This window comes from Neophocaena asiaeorientalis, unplaced genomic scaffold (assembly GCF_003031525.2).
Source record: "Neophocaena asiaeorientalis asiaeorientalis breed wild unplaced genomic scaffold, Neophocaena_asiaeorientalis_V1.1 scaffold689, whole genome shotgun sequence".
NCBI lineage: Eukaryota > Metazoa > Chordata > Mammalia > Artiodactyla > Phocoenidae > Neophocaena > Neophocaena asiaeorientalis.
In genome coordinates, this window is record NW_020175666.1 from 1,426,677 (window position 1) to 1,454,180 (window position 27,504).

The window sequence follows — 27,504 nt, forward strand, 5'->3', positions numbered from 1 at the left end:
TGTCCAATGGAAAAACCCTACGACGACACCACATCCTTTCGCGCACCCTCCACGGCTCTCAGGGCTGCAGACCAGTCCCTTGCAAGCTAACGTGACCCCCGCGGGCACTCGGTCCCGCAGCTCCGCGTCCCCTCCCACCTTCCCACTGCCTCTTTTTTAGCTGTGCTCTCATTTGCACGCATCTTCCCAGGGATAGAAGAGACGCGTCTCGGGCGCAGCAATCCAGGTGCCACGGGCGAGGATGCCAGGGAAAGGCCTAGTTTGGGGGATGTACGCTGAAGAGGGGTCCCGAGGTGTGGGCCGGGGACGGCGAGTGGGTACAAAAGAGGGCACTGGTTGAGGGATGGCGCCCGCGCCCGCGCCGAGCGGTCACGTCCGGAGCGGTCCCCGGCGCCCTCCTCACACCACGGTCCTCTGCCCCCAAATACCCACCCCCCCACCCGGCCCCAGAGGTGTGTGCAGGGAGAGGGGCGCGGGGCACCAACGCCCGCGGGATTGTAGGTCTGAAGTAGCGTTGACATTGAACTCCGGTCCCCTTGCGTGCGTGTGTGTGCGTGCGCGCGTGCCCACGCGCGTGTTTGAGTGTGTGAGTCGTGGGGTGGGGGCCGGGCTAGAAGCTGCAGCAAACCACTGCCCTCGGGGAGCAGAGCCGAGCGCGCCCCCGAGCCGCCGCCAGCGGGAGCTGCGAGCGCCTAAGCCATTCATGATTTTGGTGACGTTATTCCAGGAGTGGGCGAGGGGGGGCGGGGCCTCTCGGAGCCGAGCCCCGCCCCCGCCCCTATAAATACGGCTTCCTGGGCTCTTTGTGGGGCCGCGAGCTCGGTGGAGAGCCGAGAGCCCCGTCTGCTTTGCCGACGCTGCTGGCAGTGGGGCTGTCTCCGGGAGGCGGACCGGCGAACGCCCAGTGCCCACACTCGGCAGCCTGCCGCGCCTGTCTGCGCCCGTGACATCCTTACCCGAGACGCAGTGACCGTGTTTAAATCACAAGGGCGTGGGTCAGGCTTCCCTAGGACTTCATGTCTGTATATTTCCCCATTCACTGGTGAGTATCCTGCGCCCTCGGCGGGCATCCGTCTTGCGGCCGTGGCTGCGGGGCCCGGGCGCCTGCTCTTGCCTGCTCTGTGCGAGGGCAGCGGGTGGCGTGGGCGCCGGGCACTAACCCGCCGCCCAAGCCGGAGCAGGAGTCAACGTCAAGGTTGCAAAGGTGGGGGTGGGGAGGTGGCGCTGAGAGCATCCAGACAAAGGAAGTGAACTCGAAGCTCTCACTTAAGTGACGGCTGGGAGGGTGTGCGTACGGCCGTAGTGGGGTCGGGGGAGAACCAGGGGTCACGGCTGAACCCGGCTAATAAAAGCCCCTTCGCGGAGGGCTGCGGAAGGCGCGCGCCCTGCCTGGCGTAGGGGGCTCCTGCTCTCCCCGGGCCCCTCCCCTTTTCCTTTTTGTTTGCATGCAAGTCTTGGCGTCGAGGCCGGCGGCAGCGGGGCTGAGCTGGTGCAGCGGCGGCGTTTGCAGAGCTCGGAGCGGTGAGGGAAAACGCTCTCCCCACACGTAACCCGACTGAAGCCACAGGCAGCAGCACAGTTCCTCGCTGCACCCTCTCGATCCCTTTTCTCTACATAGACCCTAAACCCGACGCGCCTTGATGGGGGCCCGGGTTGGGGAGGAGCCGCCCTCACCGGGCCCGCCGGGAAGGAGCCCGGGCCGGGTGGGGGGAGGCGGAGGTTTGCACCCGACCGGGTATCGGGGCTGGGAGGGATGCGCCCCGGGCGCCCGCCTCGTTGAAGAGCGAGGCCCACGGCCGCTGGGACTTGCGCACCGGCTGCTGCTTCCTTCCTGCGCTGGGGAAGAGGAAGAGCTGTCGGGGGGCGAGCGCTGGCGGCCTGGAGCTCGCTCCCAGGTGCGGGCGCGGAGAGCCCGGCCCCGCAAGCTCCATGTCCGCGCAGTCCTGCTCAGCTCAGATACCGGAAAGTTCATGCTTCTTGCTTCAACTTTTCGGCCCCGCGCCACAGCCGGGAGCGAGGAGCGAACGCCGGGACACCAGGCTAAGAGCCTGGCGAGAGCCCGGTGGGCGCTCTTCTGGCCCATTACGTTGGGGGTGGGCAGTAGCCTCTCCATAACCCAGGGGGAAACTGACTTTGGAGTCCTGGCTCCTGACCCTAAACTTGCCCGGAAGCCTAGCATCTTCTTTTAGTCTCCCCTCCCCCAATCCAGCCCGTCTCTGTTTAGAAAGGAGACTGAACTCTCAAAACAAAGTAAAAATTTCCTCACCCCGGAGGCTTGCGTACCTCTCTCCTCTGAGCTCTCCTTCCCTCCCACCTCCAGGTACCATATGGGTGAGACTTGGAAGGCAGTGGAGGCTGTGTGCCCCTGGCCACTCAAAACTTGCCAAGATGGTGTTAAGACTCATCAGGGTTATTGTCCCCTGAGAGATTAAGGTTTGGTATTATTTTACAGTCGATTGGCATTTCATAGTTTGCAATGCTTTCCCCCCCAGAGATTAGTCCTTTACCATAACTGTGAGATATGCATTATTAGCATCATGGTAACAGACTAACAGCGCATCTGCAGCTCAGAGAGGTTATATGACCTGTTCAAGATCACACAGCACTTGAGTGGCATAGCTTGGACCAGAACCTATTGCTTCTGTTTCCAAATCCTGTGCCATTTCTACTCTATGTAGTAGCTGTAAAATGAAGAAGAGTTTGGTACCCCTGTTTCCTTAGATACAGTCTTTCTAAGGCCTACCCTACATTTTTTTTTTTTTTTAACCATGTGTAAAGGCATGATGGTGAAAATATTGCCTGTTGTGTAGGGAGTACACTGACTTTGGTATGTGCTATTTGGCATTACACATTCGGGACCCTGTACGTGCCCATGGCTTGTGTGAGGATAATGGAACATTTGTATCCTGCTTACAGAGTACAAAGCACTTTCACATGTCAGCCATTGGTGGGCCAGCTTGGCCCCTCTGGAAATTTCCTTTGCAGTCAGAGTCCGGGCATCCTTAAGGCTTTTAATCCAGGGGATGTTTTTCAAGCTGTGAGCTTGCAGCTGCTGTGGCTGGGGCTAGAGAAGGAGGTTGGATGGCAGATGTGAAGCTTTCAGAAAGCTGACCCTTTGGGGCTTTAAGTGGGACATTTTGCAAAAAGGAACACCAGAGACACAGAGAGAAATTTAGGAAGGCAGCATTATCGAACTTGGTTCCTCTGAGGTTGACCTGTTATCATTATGTAATAATAATATTCAGTTCCCCTAGAGACGGGTTGAATTGGTTTTAATATAGATAGACGACCTCAGCCACTTACTGTTTGGTTTTTTTTTTTTCTAGTTCTGTCACTTAAAAGAAAACCCAGAGTCGCTCTGTGCCAGTAGGGACTAGTACAGGAGAGGAGGGAAGAGGAGGTTTGCCAGAGCAGGTTTTCAGACAATGGGCTTTGTTGGTGGAGGTTGAGAGCCCTGATGCTCTAGGCTTGTAAGGTGCTTCCTCGGGGCATGAGCTCGTTTTTCGGGGAGTTCTGTTTTGAACACCTCTCATCCTGCTTCCAGGCAGTCCTCTAATTTAACAGCAGAAGGCACTGAGAGTAGGCATGTGAAAGTGCGTGTGTTTGTTGACTTTTGCTCTGGGTTTCTTGGCAGCCCTGACTATCTGAGATCAGCCGAGATGACTGAGGTGATGATGAACACCCCATCCATGGAGGAAATAGGCCTCAACCCCCGAAAGGATGGCCTTTCCTATCAGGTAAGTTCAGTACTGGCTTCCTTCTGGTTCCTTAGCGCCTAGTGTCTTTTGCTGGGGCTGGAGGCAGACTTGGTTCTGTATCCCAGTGCTGTTTGTAAGAGCTATGCGCCCTTGAGAAAGTCCCCTAATGCCAGTAAGCCTCGGTTTCTTAATCTGTAAAATGGGGCAACAAGAGTCCTTACTTCGCAGAATTGTGGTGAAGATTCAACATGATGAGATGACATGGATAAGGCATTCACAGTACCTGGGAGGCAGTAAGCGTTCAGGAAGCATGAGCTGATGTTATTAGTCATCCTGGCTGCTGTGGACTCTCCCCTTCATGGTGGCAAAGGGGGAAGTGATAATGTGCAGTCAGTTCAGATCAGAACTTCCCTCCCCACCCAAGCCTTGGGCAGTAGCAACATTGCTGTGAGGGGCAGCTTATGGGGAAGGGTAGTCTGGTGGAGGCATTGCTGTGTCAAATGCTGCTTTCTTCCTCTGGTTGATGGTTGACCAACTGATTCCAACAGGGTTAATGTTCAAACTACTTAGAGTTGAAGAGACCTTTCCCAGAAGGGTAGCTCTCTCAGGGATGTTATTGCCAGGATCCAGCATAGAGATTATGCTGTGTGGTGGATCCAGAATATATAAGGACCAAAAAAGTGGTCTAAGTAACACCTTCAGATTCTCAGCCCAGTGCTCTTTCTGGCCTGCCATTCACTTTCCACTGCCCACAGCCCGCTGCAGAGACCTCCAGATAGCGCCGAAGCAGTGAACTGTTTTCAGATTTCCAAGAAGAGTGCCTACGTTATTACCTTCAGGGGAGAAAAGAGTCTGTTCTTAAGGGAAGATCTTGGAGCTAGGGAAATTGTGTAGGATGGCTGGCTGGGGAAGATGAATGAAGTGTGATGGGCTCATTCAGCAGATATTAACTGAATGTAGCTATGGGCCATGCACTTTACAAATGTTACTCATTCACTCTTGACCGTGGGCACTGAGATGGGAATTTTTGTTCTGTTTCACAGATGAGGAAACAGGCTCAGACTGAGTGGATGACTTGAGTCTCGAACTCCAAAACCTTGCTCTTCTGATGTGTCAGTGTCTGTGCCTTGGGGGTGGCTCTTGGCTAGAATCTAGACTTGTTCTGCCTTAGAACCACTGCAGGGGCATTTGTTTTGTGAAGGAAGAGAAAATAGAAAGCTGGGTGGGTGTGATGGAGGGAGGGTGATCAAAGACAGCTGAGATAAAAGCTAAGGTTGGGTAAGGTAATTTGGCAGGTGACAGCAAGAGTCACCTCAGACACACTTGGGAGGTTAGAGAAGGCCCCTTTGTTGTGTGTCAAAATGGCCAAGCCCCTTTTGCTGGCTGGAAATAAGTATTCAGGTAGGCTGAGGGAATTCAGAGGGAGGGGAGGAAATACCCTTTCCTGGTTGGTTTTGTACCTTCCACCCTCAGAGTGGGTCTGAGAGAGACAATTGAAAGCCCCACAGCCTGTGGGAGGGTAGAAGTTTCCTGACCTACCAGCTGCGGTGTTTTTGGATACCAGTTTCCAAGGCACTGAATCAGACTGAATCTCTTTGTGGTTACAGGTGAGGTGTTTTTTGTTTTTTTTTGTTTTTTCAGTTCTGGGTTTTAGATTTCCATCACAAAACCTTTCCAAACACAGTCATCAGTATGTCTGTGTGTGCTTTTTGATATTCTCCTTTTGAACGTGTTCCAGGATAAAGGACCAGGTCCTACAGGGCAGTTTTCTTGACCTTCAGTTCATTCCGCTGGATCTGAGGGTAAGAACAGGTCATGACCCAAGAAGGGGCTGCAGTGCTGGGTGAGGACAGCTGAATTGGGGCTGCCACGGCAGGAGGAAAATAAAATCGCCTCTGGGTTCCTAAGATAACTCAATGCTGCCTAAGAAAAGGGCCCTCAAATCTTACTTTGTGCTGCTAGACTTAGGGCCCAGTTTTCACAGCCTCTCAGGAAATCTGCCCTGCTACCTGAGTGGGGACTACTACACAGTTCCAAAATATGTTACCTAGAACTTCAAAGCACTCTGTCACAAGATTTCAGAAAGGTCTTCTGGTTGCCTGGTGAAGAGAAAAGGGAGAGGTGGTTATCATCAAGCAAGCAGTATTTATTGGACACTTGCTGTACGTAACATGCTATGCTGGGCAGTGTAGGAAGGGTCCAGGGCTCACATGGGAAACTAGCATATACATAACTGGAACACAGGCCATCTGGTGGAGCAATATGAAAGCTACGGTCAGTCCAGGGATGTGTGGCAATCTAAAGGCTTGGGAGAAGGAGGTCAGACTGGGGCTGGGCCTTGAAAGAGGCTTTGAGAGGACACTTCCACCTCTAATTTTGTTGTACCTTCAGATACCCCTTGGCTTGCCCCTGTTTCAGCCAGGCGCAGGGCTGTGCAGCGAACTGGTCTGCCAATTGTCATGAGACCGGTATTTTCTGGGCCCACTCAAAGCCAGTGCCATCCAATTAAACACATTCCCACCAGAGCTCTGGGGGTTGGCTGGGGCTGCACTTGGCTGGAGCCTGTCCATTGTACATGCTCAGGCTAGGCTTGGCTCTGGGGGCAGGAGATCTTTGAACTCTGTTCTTGGCATTCCTCCTGAGGGTAATAATAGTACATGGCTTTTACTGCGACCTGCTTTTCCAAGGAACTAAAAGTGGGAAGGAGACATCAATCCCAACTTGGCAGTTGAAATAGAATCTCAGACTTGTGGTCTGACCTTGAAACAAGGTCATAAAATAAATAGGCACACTGGAATTTGTCAGTTGTTTCCCCACCTTCCAGACCTACCCAGAAGGAAGGTTTCCTGATTTCTCTGCCCCAGATGTGATCTCCTTCTTCTCCAGCACCTGTGGCATTTGTGCTTAAATGATGCTGCCGTGGTCCTGCCTGACCTTCTCCCTGCCCATGTGTCCGAGGGCAGGGGATGACTTATTCCCTCTTTGTGCCCTGCAGCCCTCCCCAACCCAAGGTGCCTGCTGGCCCCGGGCCTTCACAGAGCAGGTGCTACATGGATGGTGGTGCTTTCAGTTAAATTGAGTCTTGGTTCTGAAGCTGCCCGCCTTCACTTCTGCCTTAGAATTTTTAAAGGGCCTCCTCAGGGTCAGATAGATGTCTTTTTATCCCCTGAAAGATTCGGGTAAGCCCGTCTCTTGTGCTTAGGGAGTTAGCATGTATAAAAATCCACAGAGCCGGTGCCTTGTTTTGTCTTTAACATTTATTTGGAGAGTCAATTCAGTATGTGCAGTGCACGTCAGCTCTCTTGCTTGGCATGAATTATGACACACCGTGGGGTGGGTGAGTTACTAGAAAGTTACTAGAAAGTCGAGGACATGTTGGGCGGGATGGGAGTGGCGGCCAGCTCACAGGGCTGAGTGGGAGGGTCTCCAATGTGGACATTTCTGCCCCTGCTGGCTGCAGCTTGCTTCCCACACTGCATCTGTCAGCCTCCTGTTCTCTGGCCCCTGGGACGGGAACGTCTGCACCTAATGCCTTCTTCCTTTCCCTAATTCAGGGGAGCAGGTCAGTGGCTGCCTTGCAGGCTCCCCCATCCCAGCTCTAGGGACTCTAAGAATGTGGCAATTCAGAATGCCTCTCTGACTGGGTCTCCTTCCGTGCTGGGCCTGAGTTGGCCTGGAGAAGGGACCTGAGCATTTGCCTGTGGTCACTGATGCTGCCACCACCAAGGGCTGTGCTGCCTAGCTTCCCCCAGCACAGTTTGCTGAGGCTTTTGCAGTTCTATCCCCCTTGCTAAGTTCTAGACAGAGATATGGCTCCCCAGTTTTCACTTAAGATTGTCCCATCTAAAGCAACTGGACCAAGATCTGATAACTTTTATCCTTCCCAAGGCCCTTTAAATTCCTCTCTGATCAGCATACATGTCCCTCCCTGGTCACCTTTTGTATTCCTCTTGCTTTTCTTGGTCTCATACTCCTACCATTTAACGGCCACCCACCAGTCAGATGAGGGGAGCCAGGGAAGATGCTCTGTAAGCCAGAGGCGCTAATTCTACATGTACCACAGTGCCCCGTGTTCTGGGCCTTCCCTAAGGGCTTCCCCTGCATTTCCCGACAGGAGGGAGGGATATCCTGGCGTTTTATAGGATAGGGAGGAGGGACAGTGGTGGGTGACCTTCTCCTGCCACAGCCCTGCCGTTTACTTCTTGCAGTCTGAGCCTCGCTTTTAGCTCTGCATTAGGACGGGTCTAATGCACTGTGCTGGCTGAGAATAACTCCTCCCCAGATAGGAGCTCTCTGCTTCTTCCATCTCCAAGGCCCAACAATAGACGACTCCTTTATCTCTCCCTCCTCAAAGAATAGTCTCGGTTGAACCTCTAAAGTCAGGTAGCACTTCAGAAACACTCTCTTCATTCACCTCTCTGCTGAGCCTTTCTTTATGAGACCCCCGAGGCTGTCTCTCCTTGCTCCCACCCGTGTAAATGCAGGTGTTGAAATCAATGATGGGCTGGGGTTCCTGTGCCTGTCTCTGTTCGCCTCCCTCAAGCCCCGGCTCACAAGGCCACTCCAGGCATAAGTCATCACCTCCCTTTGTCTCCTCCTCCTGGTGCCCTTGTCTCGTTGGATACTCCCAGCTGTGGTACCCCACATGTTCTCAAGAGTTTTGGAGGCCCAGCTGGGCAGGGGCACAGAAGTCCCATGGTCACCAGGAAAACATCTTTCACATCAGACTTAAAAAAGCCTCAGTTGTCCCTGAAGAAACATAAAGCTAAAATTCCAAAGCACTTGGCAGGAGATGTCCCCCCATGGACACGACATGCTCCTGGAATCCCAGTGAGTTTTCTTTTTCCTATCCCTACCCCGTCCACCCTGCTCCCTGCTTGGTACAATTCATAAGAACATGAGGCAAACAGGCAGTTAGGGCCACAAGGTTCAGAGGCACAAGGAGTTCATGTCTTTGGGTGGCGTTGGGCCTGTGTCTGAATGTGCTGCCTCTTTTTTTTTTTTTTTCTGTACGCGGGCCTCTCACTGTTGTGGCCTCTCCCATTGCGAGCACAGGCTCCGGACACGCAGGATCAGCGGCCATGGCTCACGGGCCCAGCCGCTCCGCGGCATGTGGGATCTTCCCGGACCGGGGCACAAACCCGTGTCCCCTGCATCGGCAGGCGGATTCTCAACCACTGGGCCACCAGGGAAGCCCCGTGTGGCCTCTTTTTGAGTCAGTGCCCAGGTCACGTCAGTTTCAGGTCACGTCTACTTTGTATGAGGGATCCAGCACCTTCCTTCGGTGCCCAAGGCCTTGACACAAACATGGTGTTCAGTGTTTTGCAATGCCCCTGGGTGAGGGCCTGCAGAGGGCTGGAATTATTCCCATGGGGTTCCTCCTCAACACACACACTGTGGTCACAGCAGTGAGTCTGTAGCACTGCCAGGGAGAGAACAAGCTTGCTTCACTTCCCTAGCCAACGTGACAAACACTGGAGCCATACAACCTGGCCTTCTCTCAAAGGGCCTGTGTTAGGCCTGAGGCCTCTCAAGCGGTGGTGTGTTCATCCCTCTCCAGACCCAGGGTCTGTGTCTTAGACGGCTCTTTGTTCCCGCAATGCCGGGCACAGTGTCCTGTAAGTAGTTGCTTAATGGATGCTGCATGATTGATTGGACACTTCCTCTCTCCCTTTCCTGAACTGAGAATTATCCCTCCACCTTGGCTATCCCACGGCGTGGGTTTTTGTAGAGTCAGCATTTTCTCTATGGTGACCCAGTCTCCCAGGTCGGATAGAGAGGAGGATTGTACCGTTAGGGAAATGGATGAGTTTGGGTGGCGAATCTTGTGACTGGAGCCAAGAGCTATTCCTGGGTGTCTAGTGAATGTCCTGAAATGATCTGTCAGGCCCGAGTCCTGAAATAATCCTCGGAGGATGAAGACAGGCCCTCATTCACACGGGGCCCAGAGTTGCCGGGGCTTCGTTCCTTTTCAGTCTCATAGACCCTGCGCCCCCCTCGGCTGTCTCTCGCCTCGCCACCTGCCCTTCCCTTGTCCCGGAGCCCAGTTCACGAGGATTCTTGATCAGTCAATCAGCTCCTGTGTCTGCTCCCCACTCCTTGACTGGAGGAGGGCCCCTCGTTGCACAGACCTATCTTAGAAAAAAATTAATATTTGCCAAAAGTTTCTCCAGCCTATTTTGACTTCAAGGGGAGTTTGGGAGCTGCCTCAGTCCCCTCACTGCTAGAATTAATTGCCTTACCCTGTCAGAAGCCCCTTTTAGGGTAAACTGTGTAGAAGAGGCACCCAAGCATTTAGCTGAAGCGACATTGACTACTTGCAACTCAGCCAGTAATTGTACTGGAGCCAATGGGAAGGAAGGTTCCAGATCTCTCATCCAAAGGAGAACTGCCCTGAGCAAAGAGGGAAGTCACAAACCTCAGTCTGGCGGGGCTGGTCTCTAGGTCTGACTTTCTCCTAACTTGAACCTGAAGGTGGTTCCCAGGCAGAATTAATTAGTATACCTTGAATTCATCTCCTGTCTTTACTTTGTAGAGCTTGAAACACATGTCCACCCTGGATTTGAGAGCATCCTTGGTTTTCCCAAATTCCTAACCATTTTCTCCAGACACAGCCCTATGTGTCAGTTCTAATTTATCCGTAGGTGAGCATTAGCCCGAGGTGTGTGGGCAGCCCCAGGCTCAGCCGCTGATCCCCATGGGACAGAGCCGGAGATGCCTACAGAGGCTCACACACACACACACTCGCATGCACTTACATGAACTCACACACACGCGCGCACACACACACACGACCAAAAGGGCAGACAGCAGAATGTTAATAGCAGTTGTTTTAGATCAGAGTGCTGTAATTACAGGAAAATTTTCTTTTCCTTCCCCTTTTTTGAGTAATTTCATATTTTCACTGGCAAACTATGTATTTTATTATTCTTATGCTTACTTTTCAAATTTTTAAAGTAGCATAGGCCCATTATGGAATTTTTATTTTCTTCTTTAAACGTTTTTTTCCAGTCACCGTAATCTCACCATGCATAAATCGCAACTGTTAACATTTTAGCATCTTTTCCACAGAAATTGTTTTTATATGGCCAAGATCACACAGGGTTGTGTTCTGCTTTTTTACTTAATGGTATGTAAGTCATCAGCATCACATCATCACAACTTATCTTTTTTTTAATAAATTAATTTATTCTATTTATTTTTATTTTTGGCTGAGTTGGGTCTTTGTTGCTGTGCACGGGCTTTTCTCTAGGTGCGGCGAGCAGGGGCTATGCTTCGTTGTGGTGTGCAGGCTTCTCACTGTGGTGGCTTCTCTTGTTGCGGAGCACGGGCTCTAGGCGCGCGGGCTTCCGTAGTTGTGGCTCACGGGCTCAGTAGTTCTGGCTCGTCAGCTGTAGAGGGCAGTCTCAGTTGTTGTGGCGCACAGGCTTAGTTGCTCCACGGCATGTGGGATCTTCCTGGACCAGGGCTCGAACCTGTGTCCCTTGCATTGGCAGATGGATTCTTAACCACTGCACCACCAAAGAAGCCCCAAATTTATCTTAAAAATGCTTCAAAGCCAGCATTTTAATAACTGCACAAAGTTATAAAGTTACAACATGATTTTTTCACCATTCTCCAATTGTTGAATTATTTTAAAATTGTATATATTTTTCTCTTATAAATAATGTGATAATTTATATATAATTTTATATATAAATCTTTGTCCATAGTTTATACTATTTCCTTAGAGTCTTAGGAATAGAATTTCTGAGTCAAAAGGTGTAAGAGAGAGAGAGAGAGAGAGAGTGTGTGTGTGTGTGTGTGTGTGTGTGTGTGTGTGTGTGTGTTATATTTATAAAGGAGATATTTTTTTTTTAAGAGTGTGTGTGTGTGTGTGTGTGTGTGTGTGTGTGTGTGTGTGTTATAATTATAAAGGTGATATTAATTCTTTTTAGAAATTTAGGAAAATATAGAGAAGTACAAATGAAATTTTAAATGCCCATATTCCTATAACTGAAATATTTTGGTATGTTTACTTCCAGTATTTTATATGCATTTTTATTAAAAAAATAAAATTGAGGTAAAACTGTATGTGCCAGAGTGAATCTTTTTTCACTTCGTATAATATTGTGACTATGTTCCTGTCATTTGGTTTTCTTTGTAAAATGGCATTTCATTTTGTTATGTACCACTTATTGCTGAATATTTAGGTTGTGGCATATTTTGTTCTTGCAGAGAACACTGCTTTGAATATCATTTTACACAAATCTCTGCGCAGGTTTGATTTGTTTCCTCAGAATAAATTCCTGGAAGTAGAATTGCTGAATCAAAGAGATTCAACATCATTAAGCCTCTTGATTATGTATTACCTTAATAACAGAAGACAATAAAAGAGTTTATCATAGTATAAGCTCCCAGCATTGAAAGCTCTACAAATAGAATCTCAGGGTTGTAAAATCTATACGAATGGGATGATGGAGGAGCTTTGTGGAGAGAGTCAGAAAGGTGTTTGGTTACTTTAAAGTGTTTGGGAGATGTTGTACATCTTCCCCTAGTTTGTTAGCTGCTTATTTTGAGCAGAGATGATAACAGTTAATGATGTTTAGGCACCATTTAGCCAGCATTGCAAATTAGCCAGGGACATTCTTGTCCCATAGTGGGTACGTTGACATGCTCTGTGAATTACAAATGTATATGAGTTGGTGATTCCCCTACTTATCTCCTTTATTCTGTTAATGACATTGGAGCACCGTGTGACCTTGAGGAAGACCAGGGTAGTTGCCTTGGCTTGGATACCCACGAAGGTTGAACAGACGCACGTTTAGTCCCCTGAACCACCTTGGTTTTCCTGGGGTTCCAGGTCTGGCTTATGGAATGGTCATGGTTTAGAAATATTGCTTCCCTGGAATCAAGGATACACTGGGCTCTTAGAAGTAGATCTGAACATAATGGAAGTCTTGGGCCAGTGTTCAAGGGCCTTCCACCCAATAGCACTGCAAGGCTCCAGGTTCTTTGCGACAGGTAAATGGCCTAGGCCAATGTTCCAGTAGAGTCCAATATGCCTGGAGGTTTACAAAGTTAATTTAGGTGTTACACAGACAAACTTTGAAAATGTTAGTGTATTTTATGGTTATTACCTATGACAAGTAATACTACTTTTCCATTTATGTAGTGATAGAATTTTATTTTATTTTTTAAATGTTTTAAACAAGTGAGTAAAGAAGAAATATAATTGAGCCATAGTGTGTATGTGGACGGGAAAGCATAACCATGGTGGTACCTGACTTCCTGGGACTGGCGTCACTGTTGTTACCATGAAGGAATTTTTTTTTCTTCGAGAGTTGAATCTGTCCTCTTGGATGGAAGCATTCTTAAAGATAAGCTAATACTAAATTATGATTTCTGTATTTCTTTGGTCATTTGCCCCGTTGAATATAGCAGTTAAAGCCATATCAGAAACGTTCTTGGCTGTTTTCCTTGGCACCCTAATATTGGAGGTTTTAATGCCAAATTACTTCTTAATCAGGTTCTATGTATACACCCCTTCATGTTTTAACAAAGTGTTAAAACCTCAGCTGCCCCTGAGGTTCACAGAAACTTTCAAGGGATACGACAGCAGAGAGCATTTTGGAGAAATCAGTTTCCACATCTTTAGCTTCCTTCTGTTCCTTTTCTAAAATTGCGTTTCCTGAAGACAGGCTTCACCAGTTTTCTTTTCCTACCTTTCCTATCAAGATTGCCCTCCACTCCCTTTGTAAGAGGACCTGCTTCTCACCTACGTGAATCTTTTAAGGTGCCTTCCCAGGGTATAGAAACCTTAGGAGAATCGAACAAATGGACCATTTAAAAATGTTACTGTCTAAGAAGCTTCATAAATCCCACCTATCTATAAAAAAACAGTGAAAAATTACCTTTGCGTTTAATAATTATTTGTGGTATGTTTATTGATTACTTATATACTAATAGCTGCAATAAGCCTATTCAGAATTTTATTTTTTTAACTAACAAGCCTTAGGGTCATGGGACATAAAAACATTAAAAGCCAATTTACAAATACATCTTTTTATTGCAGAGAAGTATGAAAAAAGCTAATGACTAAAAACTTTCAAACATGAAAATACATTAATATAAAATTCTATGGATCAGTAGAATGGAAATACATTTTCAAGTAGAGAAAGGAATAAGATTTGACTTACGAGCTTGTTTATGAGTTTTTAAAATAGGTGATGGTAGATATCAAATTGCTATGGTGTTTATAAGCCATTGAGTACTTATTTAAAGGAGTGGCATAAAAGTTTATTTTAAAATGGTAATATTTATAATATAGCAGAAGTTTTAGGTGTCGGTTTTAAAAGGTGTGAAAGGAGACAGTTTTTCAAAATTCTTTCAAAATTCTTTCAAGATTCTTTCAATCTCCAAGTTTGGAGATCGTGGATATAGATATTTTCCTTGGGATCAAAACTGAGATACCGTAGCATCTCAGAGTGGGAGGGTACCTTGGAGACTGGGCCAGTCTCTATCAGATGTGAGAATGCACTCTACAGTAGCGTGGCACTGGGTCACTTACGTGTTCTTTGGACATTGCCAGTGATACGGAGCTCAGAACCCTTCAGCGCAGCGGGATTATGAAGTATGAATCTGGATAACTGGTTTCTAATCTTGGCTTTGCTACTGTCTGTGTCATTTCAGGCGACTCCCAGCATCTCTTTGGACCTTGCCTTCCCCTTCTGTAATGGAGAGAGTTGATTCTATCATTTTTGTTAGAAGTTGTATAATGCAGTGAAATCCTCCATTCTGATCTTAGATAGGCCCCCTGGAGTTAAAAAAAATCTGCTCTCTCTCAGACTTCATGTCAGCCTTTTAAGTATTTGAAGGCACCTCTTATGTTCCCCTCAAATCTTTTCCAGTTTTAAAACATATTATCCTTCAACCTTGACTTATGGAGTCATCTTTGGGAAGGTATTTTTTTCTCCAGGCCATTGGCTCTCAAATTTTTAAATCTCAGTCCCTTTTACTTTTTAAAAAATTATTTAGGACCCCCAGAGATATTTGTTTATGTGGGTTATATCTTTTGATATTAAAACAGTTTAAAATTTTTATTATTTATTAATTCCTTTAAATGACAACAAAACCATTACATGTTAATATAAGTAATGATTTTTAACAAAAATAAATATATTTTCCAAAACAAAAAAAAAGTTCAGCACAAAGAAAGGTTTCACATTTTTGCAAATCTCTTTGATATCTGACTTAATAGAAGACAGCTAGAGTCTCACATCTGCTTCTGCTTCCAATCTGTTGTGATCGGTGTTGGTTGAAGTACATGAAGAAAATCTGGCCTATGCAGATATGTACTTAGAAAAGGGAGAAATATTTTAGTAACCTTTTCATATATTTTTCTTTGATACTTTGGCAAAACTCAGTAAGTGGTAGTTTCTTAAAGGTTAGTGGTAATGTGGAATCTGAAACCTTATCAATGAACTTTCTGTACTCTTACATTAAAATTCATTAGCCTATCTTGCACTTTGAACGAATCTTTTACGCATGCTTGTTTTCATAACATGCTGTACTGATCATTTGGAAAATATAGGTTCGCTGAGTTATGCACATCTTCCAAAGTTAACACATTTTGTTACATAATATCCAAAAAAATCACATTAGTTAATATGTGGTCTCATCGAAATTCTTCAAGTGATAGGAAACTGTCAAGATTATGGTGGCTGATACAAGTTTTACAAAATTCTAATTTTTGCTTGAGACCTCAGTTTTTAATCATTGGTAACAAATACCATCAGTCATTTTTTGGAAATATCAGGCTCATTTTCTTTGAAATATTAGGCTCAGGTCTGCCAAATACCCAAGTCTGAATAACCATGGTTATTGGTCATTCTTTCAACTAAAAATGGCGTCCCATGGAAAAAGCGGCTAGTTCAGCTCGCCACTCAATCCCATTAATGCTTTTCTGCGAGACAACCATTGTACTCTGACGTGCACCAGAACTGCTGTATGCTGACTTTGCATTTCATCACAGAGTATATTAAACCAACATGTACTTAACAGTCAATATTTAATAAAAATTAATCTTTACTGCTTCATCAAGGACATGAAGTTTTTTGTTTTGTTGCTGTTGTTTTTTTTTTTTTGCTGTACGCGGGCCTCTCGCTGTTGTGGCCTCATCCCGTTGCGGAGCACAGGCTCCGGACGCGCAGGCTCAGCGGCCATGGCTCACGGGCCCAGCCGCTCCGCGGCATGTGGGATCCTCCCGGACCGGGGCACGAACCCACGTCCCCTATATCGGCAGGCAGACTCCCAACCACTGCGCCACCAGAGAAGCCCGAAGTTGTTTATTGTTTTTTGTTTTTTTTTAATTGCAAGTGGGAGGTGGTGAAGAATACAATGACCACCAGCACAGTTTGCAGCTGCCACCATCATTAATTCTCGCTCAGGTGCCAGCAATTTCACCCACCGTTGCTTTTTATACCATTAGTGCAAGTATCAGCACAGGAAAAACGGCAAATGACATCTTAGTATTACTAAGAAAATATTTTAACTCCATGGACACTCTGTCCCTGAAAGGAGCTCAGGAATTAAGCTTTGAGAACCACTGCTCTAGACTGAACAGAATGTGTCTGATCAGACGCCAGCTGGGCATCACCTCCCTATTAGTGCAGGTGGTGTAGATGGTCTCCATGAGATTAGCAGACCTCTAGGAACATAGCCCTGTTTGCTTCAATGTTTTCACATCAATACTGCAGTTGCGGTCAACTATAATCTCCAGGCCTCTTTTACTGGACCTACTATCAAGCAAGGCTTCCTGTTGGAGAGGGGAAGAAAAGTTTTTAACTTAAAGAAAGATATAAACTAGCTGATGACCTCACTTTGGGAAAAGGTGAGTTGGGGGTGATGGATGTCATCCAAGTGGAGACTTTCACAGATGGTGGAAAGGGCAGTGAAGCCGTGGATTGGGAAATCCTCAGCCTAAGATGGACAGTGGAAGCCAGGAAGCTGCCTGAGTCCAGAGAAAAGCCTAGGCTGACACCAAGTCCAGGGAGGGCACAGGGAAGGTGAGGTTAGACAGGTCAGGTGAACCTGAGCAGGGTCATGAGAATCAGGAGAGAAGCAGTCTTGAAGCAGGCTGGCCTGGTAGTGTGCTGCAGAGGTCGTGGTGACTGAAGGCCAAGCAGGGCCCTGGGCCTGGGCTGTAAGCAAGTCCTCAGAGACTTGAGAGTGCTTTCCATCCAGCAATGGTTTTGGAAGCCATGTAATAGGGGAACCCCCAGACAAGAAGAGAATGGGAGGCTATGGGACCAGGCTAAATATTTAAGATTTTTGTCTCCAAAACAAAGAATGAGGGAATGGTTGGAAATGGCAGCCCTGTCAGTCTGGGCTTTCTGAGAGAGGGTGTGTGGCTGTGGGACACCTGGGTGGCACCAGCAGGAGAGAGAGAGAGATAGAGAGAGGCCATCCCCCAAGGCCCAGAGATGACTGGGAAGCAAGTCTTCTTTTCAAAGGGCAATAATGAGGTAGTCGGGGGGATATTTGGATGGGGGTATTTGAAGTCATCCTATGCCAGAAAGCTGCAGTGTTTTCTTACCACCCGGAGAACTTTGAGAGATGTTCTGTAACGTCACAAAAGCCCCATCAGCTCGCTGGGCCCGAATTATCTGCAGCAATTCGTGCTAATTAATTGGAATTTGGAACTCCTGACTTGCAGGATGGGTGTGTGTTGGAGAGATGTTTATGAAAGATGGTGTTTATCCAGAGGATTTCCTTTTCTTTTAAGTTTCAAGGCTGGAGGCTTAAGCATCTTTAATCCAAAGGAAGGAGATCCAACAGTTGTTAATAAAGCCCCAAATCTCTGCTCAAGTCTCCAGTAGGATTAGAGACACCAGAGAAGTGTAGGAGAGGGTGAGGTGGATAGTCTATAACCCCAGTCCAGGGGAGATTTGCGTGAGGTGAGTCTCAAGGATGGAGAATGAGGTCATTAGCATCTGAGTGGAGGTGTTAGAATGTTCTTCCCCATCCTCTGAATCCAGGCAGTAGCCACTGTGCCCCTTTGCTATAATTCTTTCTGTTCTTGCCAGCCACGTTTCACTCTGAAAAGTCAATTAAATGCAAATAATGATGATGATGATAAAATAGCAGGAGGCGAGGATTTCAAAGAACATATTTCTTGCCTTCACGTATTGTTAGGGGACAAAAAGCAGGGTGTACTTTTCTTTTGAATTAGCTGCCCCTCATTCACTCAGCCTTTGTCAGAGCAGGAAGCTGGTAGAGATCTGCCCATTGTTAGAAACCAGCCCTTCCTAGGAACGAATAAACACACGAGGCCAATCCATTGTTATTCTCCAGGAAAAATAAGAAACCCAGGCGGCAGGCCCCTAGAGTAGGCTGGGAGAAGGAGGGGAGGGTGCGTAATGGGGAGACTTACGCTGCAGGGGCTTCCACTGAAAGGCCAGGATCTGGACAAGGCAGTGGCTTCCATTCCAGTTGGCCTAACCCATGCCCTGGGAAGGAGGGAGAAGTGATGAACCGTTTGTCCAGAGAACCTGGCCTAGACTTTGTGAGCACAAGCCCAGGAGTGCTGCTAATTTCCTCCTGTCCCAAGCCACAGCTACAGATGTTCCAGCGCCTTACTGTAAATGCTCCCTGGGGACCCCAGCTTTACCTAATAAGAACCATCATTAGGAATTTAAAGTTTATAGAACATACAGACATACCTGTATTTAATTCTCTCCAAAGCCCTATAAGATGGGAATTAGTAGTAATCCCAATTTATAAATGAGGAAAGGGGGGCGATAGGCCTCCACATCTTTGAGCCTGTTGGGTTCCGTGCTGGCACTCAACCTGAAGGATCATGTAATCCTTTCAACAATACTGTAGAGTGGAAATTCCTTCCTCATTTTACTCACGAGGCAGCTGAGGCTCAGAGAAGTTAAAACGACTTGACCCCAGTCATAGAGATAATAAGGCACGGGGACAAGGGAAAAGCCAGATCTTTCAGACTCCTGGTCTACCTGTGGGAGTGGAGATTTTCCATCACAGGTTTGAGGTTCAATTCTACCCCCTCCTCTGGAACCAGAGAGGGGAGAGACACACTGTGTGGTTTTGGATGCCGAGGCAGATCCCTCTTGGGGCCTTGGAGAGCCACCTGGTTATTCATCGCAGGCCCTCTGTCCCACCTGCCCTCTCCCCCCCACCCCAGCATGCCTCCTTCCTCTGTTCCACCCCAGCAAAGAGGAGCAGGATGGCCGAGCTCCCTGGGTCTCAGCTTGCAGAGCTGGTAATTAGCCCTTTGTATCTAGTTAACCACCTTTCATCTCCTCTACCTGCTGGTGTCCGCTTTCCCTATTAGCATCTCTCAACTCTTTGCCGAGCCCTCCACCTTCTTTGTGGCCAGCTCGGGTTGTTTGTCAGGGGTGACGGCTGAGGGATGCACGCACACAGGGGAGGGCTGCTCCAACCAGAGTCACTCATTTTCCATCCTAGGTGCCAGGCATCTCTCTCCTCTCCCACCCCAGAGGCAGCCAGGTTTAGGTCACCTGGCTTAGAGGCGGACAGTCGATAGCTAGGCCCCCAAATTTCGGGCCTTTGGAGCCCTGGTATTACCTTTCAGTTCCCCTCCGTGGGTGAAATGGGAGCCGACTGACCGGTGACTTTTATACTTTCAACAAAAGCCTGCTGAGTAATTCTGCGTCTCCAGGGGCTCACCTTCAACCCCAGACTTCTCTGCTCTCAGGCCTCCCATGTCGGTCTATTAGCCAAACATCCTGAGCTTTCCTGGACGGCCCTGCTTTCACTGTCCTCATATTTATCTATTTATTTGTGTAGCTATTTCAATTTATATTAACTTTACATATTTCATATAAATTTATATTAATAAAAATGAAAGGGAATTAAAAATTTTAGCCTCAAGTGCTTAAGAGACACATGTGGCTGGTGTTTACCATTGGACAGTGCAGATAGAAAATATTTCCATTGTTGCAGAAAGTTCTGTTGGACAGCTCTGATCTACAGGCAGCAATTCCAGTATATTGGCATCCGAACTACATCTCACAGACCATTTCTTCCTAGAAGGTCCTAAAGCTCCTTTGACCTTTTTTTTTTTTAATTTATTTTATTTATTTAGTTTTGGCTGCGTTGGGTCTTCCTTGCTGCGTGTGGCCTTTCTTTAGTTGTGGCGAGCAGGGGCTACTCTTTGTTGCAGTACGTGGGCTTCTCATTGCGGTGGCTTCTCTTGTTGCGGAACACAGGCTCTAGGCACGCGGACTTCAGTAGTTGTGGCACATGGGCTCAGTAGTTGTGGCTCGCGGGCTCTAGAGAGCAGGCTCAGTAGTTGTGGCACACGGGTTTCGTTGCTCCACAGCTTGTGGGATATTCCCGGACCAGGGCTCGAACCCATGTCCCCTGCATTGGCAGGCGGATTCTTAAAACCACTGTGCCACCAGGGAAGCCCCTCCTTTGACCTTTTGACTGAACTCATTTGAGTTCCCAAAATGTCAGATCCTGTTGGGATTGGAGGCCACCTGGATGGACCAGGGCTCGAACCCGTGTCCCCTGCATTGGCAGGCGGATTCTTAAAACCACTGTGCCACCAGGGAAGCCCCTCCTTTGACCTTTTGACTGAACTCATTTGAGTTCCCAAAATGTCAGATCCTGTTGGGATTGGAGGCCACCTGGCAAAGGATGCCTTTGAAGAAGTGTCTGCTATAAAATTGACCATTACCAAGTTTTTTGTTTGTTTATTGTTGTTTTTGTGGTACGCGGGCCTCTCACTGTTGTGGCCTCTCCCATTGTGGAGCACAGGCTCCGGACGCACAGGCTCAGCGGCCATGGCTCACGGGCCCAGCCGCTCCGCGGCATGTGGGATCTTCCCGGACCGGGGCACGAACCTGTGTCCCCTGCATCGGCAGGCGGACTCTCAACCACTGCGCCACCAGGGAAGCCCGACCATTACCAAGTTTGTTTGTTTGTTTTTCTTTTTTGCGGTATGCGGGCCTCTCACAGCTGTGGCCTCTCGCATTGCGGAGCACAGGCTCCGGACGCGCAGGCTCAGCGGCCATGGCTCATGGGCCCAGCCGCTCTGCGGCATGTGGGACCTTCCCGGACTGGGGCACGAACCTGTGTCCCCTGCATCGGCAGGCAGACTCTCAACCACTGCGCCACCAGGGAAGCCCGACCATTACCAGGTTTGAATGCCTGCTGTTCCCCACAGTGGGACATGCAGGGCCCGGGATGTTCTTGGTGCATGTGATCTCCAAGATGTCATTTGCAAAGGAGGGAACTTGGTGTCTATTAGTTGCATCCAAGCCATCAGCCCTGGCAGCCGAGTGTAACAGTTGGATGTAGAGTCCAGTGTTGGTGGACAGAGGAAGGGGCAGGGCTGAGAGAATCACAGCTGGGATGGATGCTTTGTGATCTGTTCTGCCCTGGAGGGTGAGGGTGGGAAATGCTTCTCAGAGCCTCCCCATCTTCCTTTCTGGACACCTTAGAGAGGAGCCTTTTGCTTCAGAGAGAAACAAAAAGGATTTTTTTCCCCTTCTCCAGTCCAAGGAGAAGGGACGCTTTGGGGTAAGAGGTTTAACCAGAAGCAGTTTCTTTTTGGAACAGGGGCAGTGCTTTATTCCTGGCCAGTTCCTGCAGGCAAACAGCATGTTGGGCTGGCCTGCTGCCCCAACTCTACCTGTCATGTGCTTGGCAAGTCTGACTTGAGTCCTTTTTTCCACTGCCTTCCCCACCCCGTCAAACTGCCGTTGCAACCTCTCATTTTTCTGCTGCCTAGATGATTAAAAAGCATGACTTAGTGGAAAAATCTTGACCTCCTTGGGGTCAGCCTCTTAGGCAGCTGTCAGAGATAAGATTGTACTGGCAAAATACTCAGCTTTGCTCTGCAAGGCTTTCTGTCTGGATGTGAGGAAATGAGAAGCTGGTTGGTCCTGGGTGCGTTTTGTTTGTCTTTGGAGAGAGCTACAATTTTCAGAGGCATAAATTGGTATTATCTGATAATACAATATAATCTCTGATGGGAGGGTTAGATTATTATAGTGATTTTTAAAAATGTAATTAACAGGCTTTGTAAAAGAAAAAAAAGTTTTTTTTTCCATGGCGCCTGCTTTGAGCAATTCAGGGAGCAAAGTTCTCTGGCAAGTAAGCAGTATCAGAAGTTCAATGCTCAGACTTCCCCCAAGGACTTAGAAGACTTAATTGTGTGGCTCCTGGTATGAAAGGCATTGTTTGGAGTTATTTTAATTACTGTGTTAGTATTTCTGCCTCTTGCTTGGAGTTTGAAACTGCTGTTGGAGACTGCTCTCGCAGTCCTGTTGAAACTGCTCCAAAGAGGACATTCCGATTTGAGTTTAGCATATGTCTTCAAAGCATTTTATCATCTCTGTATTTGCCCAGGCTTTGTACCCACCTAGTGAGACCAGAAGGCCACTTCACTTCTTAAAAAGAGAAACTGAGGCCCGGGCGTTTGAGAGGTCTTGGTTAGGGTTGTACAAGTGATGTCAAGGTTGATGTGGCTTGACCCAAGTGTTGTCAAATGAGCGCCTCATTCGAAGTCCTGTGGGTCTGAGTTTGGGTCCCCGTTCAGCCGCTTCCTAGCTCTGTGGCCTTGAGTAAGTCACTTGCCCTCTCTGTGCTTCAGTTTCCTCATCTATAAAAAGTGATCACACCGCTGCATACTTCAGAGGATTGAGATTGAGATTGAGATTCTGCTCAGCAAACGTGCCTGGCATATATCTTCCATCATCAGCAGCCTCCTTATTTTAACACTTTTCCCCCTACTTTTAGTTAAAGACGCATTCCCGGCTTAGAACAAAATCATATGCTCTCCGCCCTTGTCGTTGTCCTCCTCCTTCTGCTGGCCTTGCCGCTGCCTCTCTCTCTGGCTCTTCCTCAGAGGGTGCGATCCTAGCTAGGAGCCGGGCGCCACCTCTCTCAGCCAGGGGGTCACAGCGCAGGCCCAGCCCTGGGCTTGAGGTCAGAGGGTAGAGGCAGGGGCCCAGGGCTGTCTTGGGCCAGGTGTCCATCCCCTCTTGATATTTCGCAGCTCTGTCCTTGAAGATTTAGAACAACTGTTTGGACAGGGCAGCTCATCTTCTGGACCTAGCTGCCCAGATGGTCATCCTGGGGCCTGAACTGCCAAATGGGCCATTAAAGCCCAGGGTCTTGGGCTTCCCTGGTGGCGCAGTGGTTGAGAATCCGCCTGCCAATGCAGGGGACACAGGTTCGAGCCCTGGTCTGGGAGGATCCCACATGCCGCGGAGCAACTGGGCCCGTGAGCCACAAGTACTGAGCCTGCGCGTCTGGAACCTGTGCTCCGCAACGAGAGAGGCCGCGACAGTGAGAGGCCCGCGCACCGCAATGAAGAGTGTGGCCCCCGCTTGCCACAACTAGAGAAAGCCCTCGCACAGAAATGAAGACACAACACAGGCAAAAATAAATAAATTAATTAATAAACTCCTACCCCCAACTTAATCTTAATCAATCTTAAATTAATTAATAAACTCCTACCCCCAACTTAATCTTAATCAATCTTAAAAAAAAAAAAAAAAGCCGAGGGTCTTGCCCACCCTCCCTGGTCAGTTTTCTGTGAAGTGGGCATGTTGACCCAGTGGTGTCCATTCATTGTTCAAGAGGCACAGGTGTTGAAGACAGGAGATCTAGGTTTGAATCCTGGCACTTCCTTGTGACCCTCAGAGCCCCAGGTCTCTCTGCTCCTGGGCAGTGGGGGAGGGGGGGAGGTGAGGCCTACCGGAGGTATCTGAAAAAGCTTTGTAAACTGTAGCATACTTTCCACTCGTGGGGGTTCCCCTCACTCATGCCCAAGGCTTGTGCTCGGAAGGGCACCTGTGTCCTCACCCACAGCAGGAGGCTCCGGCTCCCCAGAAGAGAAGTGAGGAGGGGCCCAAGTAAGCCACTTGACCTTCTCCCTGCTCGGCATGTGGGTCTGTGCGCAGAGCCCAGTCCAGGGGCAGACCTGCAGGGCTGGCTGCATCAGGAAGAGAAAGCCCGCAGAGGGGCGTCATCTTTCCCGCGCCTCCCTTCACCCCACTAGCCTAGCCCCTCCCTGCCTTGTTTTCCTCCTGGCCGCCATTACGATCCTGTTTATAAGCCCCGTTAAGTCTTTAATGATGCCTGGTTGTGCAGCTGGCTTAAGACTTAATCCCTCAGCAATAGGGCTTTATTGGATAAATGGTTAATAATCACTCGTCTGCAGGGATTGGGGAGGTTGTGTTGGCCCCCTGATTCCCGGAAGCCCCACGTGGCCCCTGACATGGTCAGGGACTTGGTGGGGACAGCACTGCGTGGGGCTAGGTGCAATAAGATTGGGTACCCTCATAATACCCCAGAAGTTGGGAAGGCCTGAGTTTCCAGGAGAGCACTTCTGCTACCTCCAAGGAACAGAGCCAGGCACAGGGAACCCCTGGGATCTCTTCAAATGTGTGTCTCCACCCCCTCCAGGGTCTGCTTTCCTTTCTTTTGCCATTAACAAGCTGTGTGACCCTGAGCAAATCTCCTGACCCCTCTGGGCCTCAGTGTCCTTATCTATCAAATGGAGAGGTTGGAAGAGATGGCCTTGCAGGTGCCGTGTGATTCTGTGAGCCCAAGTGTCCCAGACAGTCTCCTCTCTCCGGCTCTCTGGCGTGTCCCCAAGAGCTATGTGTGGCGGGAGACCAGCAGCCCATTGGATTAAGTACTTAAGCTGCTGGGCAAAGAATTGGGTCAGCTGTAGTCACAGGGCAGTGTGCGCAAAGGGAATCCACAGAGCCTGGATTTTATAGCCTGGTTTGGGGTTTCTCCCAGCTCTGGTCAGGACACACAGTAGGCATCAGAAAAAGGAACCTCGTTGACAGGACTGTGGAAAGAGAAGTAGACTCTTTCAGGTGTAGAGCTGTCAAGGAGCCAGGTGTTGTTTACAGGTGAAAAAAGAGCCTGGGATTATGTTCCCATGTGCCTGTGTCTGGGGCCATGCCTTCAACCCTGATTTGACTTTGACTTTACAGCTGCAGCGAGATCAGAACCCGTCTCCTTGAGAGGCACGTGATACTGGCCACGGACTTGGGAGTCAGGCAGACCTGGGTTTGATCCCATTCTACCACTGCTCGTTTCCAGGCTGAATGGTTTGGGCAACCTCCTTCTCCAGGAATCTCCTGGGATTCTTTCAGGTGGCGTGAGCAGCACCTATGTTTCTGCCTGACCGTGTTGGGTCCAAATTATATATGTAAAGTACCTGGTAGGTGCCAATAATTATCCTGGGAGGAATTTAATGTTATGGCACCTGTTGTATGCATTGTACTTCTAGAGTAAAATGCTTGCTGCAAATGGAGATGTGACTCACTGTGGACATGATTTTGAGTTCTTTTATCTGAAAACAAGACCAAAAAGTACAAACGCAAATTTGGTGGCACTGCCATGAAAACTTTCAGCTTCAGGATTAGTCTGGGTTTCCTTTGTTGCCCCAGAGTTTGTTCCCTGGCTCCTGCCTGATGCTCTGCAGTATCCCACCTGCTGCTCCCCAGTATCCCAAGGGCGTAGCACGGTCTCTGGTGTATAGCGGGGGCTCGGTCCTGCACGTGTACCTGATGGGGTTCTCCACTTTTATTTCAGATCTTCCCTGACCCGTCAGACTTCGACCGCTGCTGCAAGCTGAAGGACCGTCTGCCCTCCATCGTGGTGGAGCCCACAGAGGGGGAGGTAGAGAGCGGGGAGCTCCGGTGGCCCCCCGAGGAGTTCTTGGTCCAGGAGGATGAACAGGACAACTGTGAAGAGACACCGAACGAAGACAAGGAACAGTAGAGTCCACGCCGGCTCCCACAGGGTCACACCAGACAGCATCTGTACCTGAACTGTGTTCTTTCCCGCTACCGTGGAAGGAGAGCATGAGCCACAATAGTTCTGAAAAAGTCAGACGATGGCTTCCGTTTTGCACCTGCAAATCACTGAGTTGGTTTTCTTTTCTTTTCTTTTCCTTTTTTGAGATGTCGGGCAGCGGAGCCCTCTGCGACAACACGCCAGACCTTTGAGAAAGGAAGCTGCTTAGAGCAGGGGTTGGGGGGGTGCGGGGAGGCGGGCGTCTTGGAGATCTTTATCTGAACTCAAGCAGGCTGGGGGCAGCCGTGGGATTCCAGTGGGCTCTGGGGGTGGGCTGGGATGGGGGGATGTGCAAAGCTAGCAAGGAACGTCTGGGGCAAGAAAACAAACAGGAGATGAAAGAGAAAATACACATTTTAAAGAAAACATTGAGCAGAGAAGTGCAGCCAGGAAGTACCGACCCAGCAAGCATTCGCTCTGGCTGCTGGGACATCAGACAACAAAGTCTTCATCTCTCTCTAGTTTTGCCCACTGCCAGCCTTTGTTTTTGTTTCAGGTGTGTTGGTCTGTAATGGGGAGGCAGGCAGAGGAGAGCAGTGGAGGCTGGCTACCTGCAAAACCAGCTGGAGGTGATGCCGATGCCAGGAACGCCTCCCGTTTCCTTCTCCAGACCCTCCCCTCAGGCCCTAGCAGGTGCGTGTGCCCCTGTAATCTGGAGGTTTTTAAAGAGGCTGCAATGTTGAGCGCTCCCCTGATTTATCCTTTTTGCCCCCCAGCCCTTCTGGAAGTAGCGAGAGCCCTTCCCACCCTTGTTGGAGGGCCGATGTAGATGCTTGGACACCAGGGTCCATCCCCACCTGCCCCCCCACACACTTGCTCTCCCTTTGGGCAGAGGCACAGAGTGGTGGGCTCCCCCAGGCTGGCCCTTCCTTCTCACCTCCACCCTCCCAGCCCTGGCACAGCGGTCAGGCCGGGTGGCTGCCCGCCCTGCCGCAGATTCCAGCCAGCCTGGCCAGCCACAGCACCCATTCCCACGTGGGATCTTGGCCTCTTTTTCCGGTGGGAGCTGAATGGCGAACGGAGGAGGCTTTTTCTGTTTCTTGTGGGGGAAGTGAGCTTTAACGCAGGTCCTGAGAGCTGGCAGAGCCTGGGAGTTATTGGATGGCAGTGACAGGCTCTCATGCAGCAGCCTGGGGATTGAATTTGAAACTAAAGGGTGTCATGAGGTCTTGGGCTTCTTCCGCCGTGTGTCTGGATGCAGGGGGCAGGACGAGGGAGCATGATAACCTCCTCACCTCCCACCTGACCCCTGCAAGGGCAAGTTGCAAGAGAAGGCTAGCTTGGACTTAGAGCTTCTCGTCATAGTTAAGAACCACCTGGAGCTGCAAAGATTGCAGGACAAGCCCTTCAGACCATCTCTATCTCAGAGCAGGACGGTGCAGCCAAGAGGTGTGCTCAAGACCCTCCCTTGGGGCTGTACTCGGCCAACGGAGGCACCCACCATGTCCCCTCAGGGCTCCAGTCAGTCCAGCTTGATCCCAGCTGGGACATGCGTGTAGAGTTGTACTTAATACCTCAAGGTTAGTGTGGCTCTGGAGAGCGCTGGTGCAGGAGGCCCAGCGTGTGCTGCTGTCACATCAGCAGGACTTGGTCCCGGGAAGCCAGCGCTCACCCCCTCACCGCTCTGCCCCCAACCTCTGTGTTGTCTGCTTGTGTTGCACACACCGATGGCAATAACTTCCTCCAGCTCCTCGAGCAAGTGGGAGAGGCCTGCAGCCTGCCCTGCGAGGGGGCTTCTCACTCTCGCTCTCCCTCTCCTTCTGTTTTGGCTGCAGGGAGCCTTTCCCAGTTACCCTCACACCCCTGCAGCTGCAGTTCTCATCCCGTGCCTCCCTGTGTGGATGGGGTCTTGCCTTTGAAAATCCCATGTTTCTGTGTCCCCCTCTCATCTGCTCCCCTGTATCATCTGTCCTGGTCTTGCCGTCTGATGGGAACGTGCTTGTAAACT

The 27,504-nt window shown here is 49.3% G+C and overlaps 1 protein-coding gene across 1 annotated transcript; it reads left to right on the plus strand.

Annotated features, from left to right (window-relative positions):
* Positions 1–815: 815 nt before the first annotated feature.
* Positions 816–27,504, plus strand: LBH (LBH regulator of Wnt signaling pathway). The gene is made up of 3 exons (XM_024731521.1): positions 816–1,042; positions 3,635–3,737; positions 25,293–27,504. The coding sequence occupies exons 1-3, from the start codon at positions 1,017–1,019 to the stop codon at positions 25,479–25,481; spliced, it is 318 nt and encodes a 105-aa protein (XP_024587289.1). The 5' UTR covers positions 816–1,016; the 3' UTR covers positions 25,482–27,504.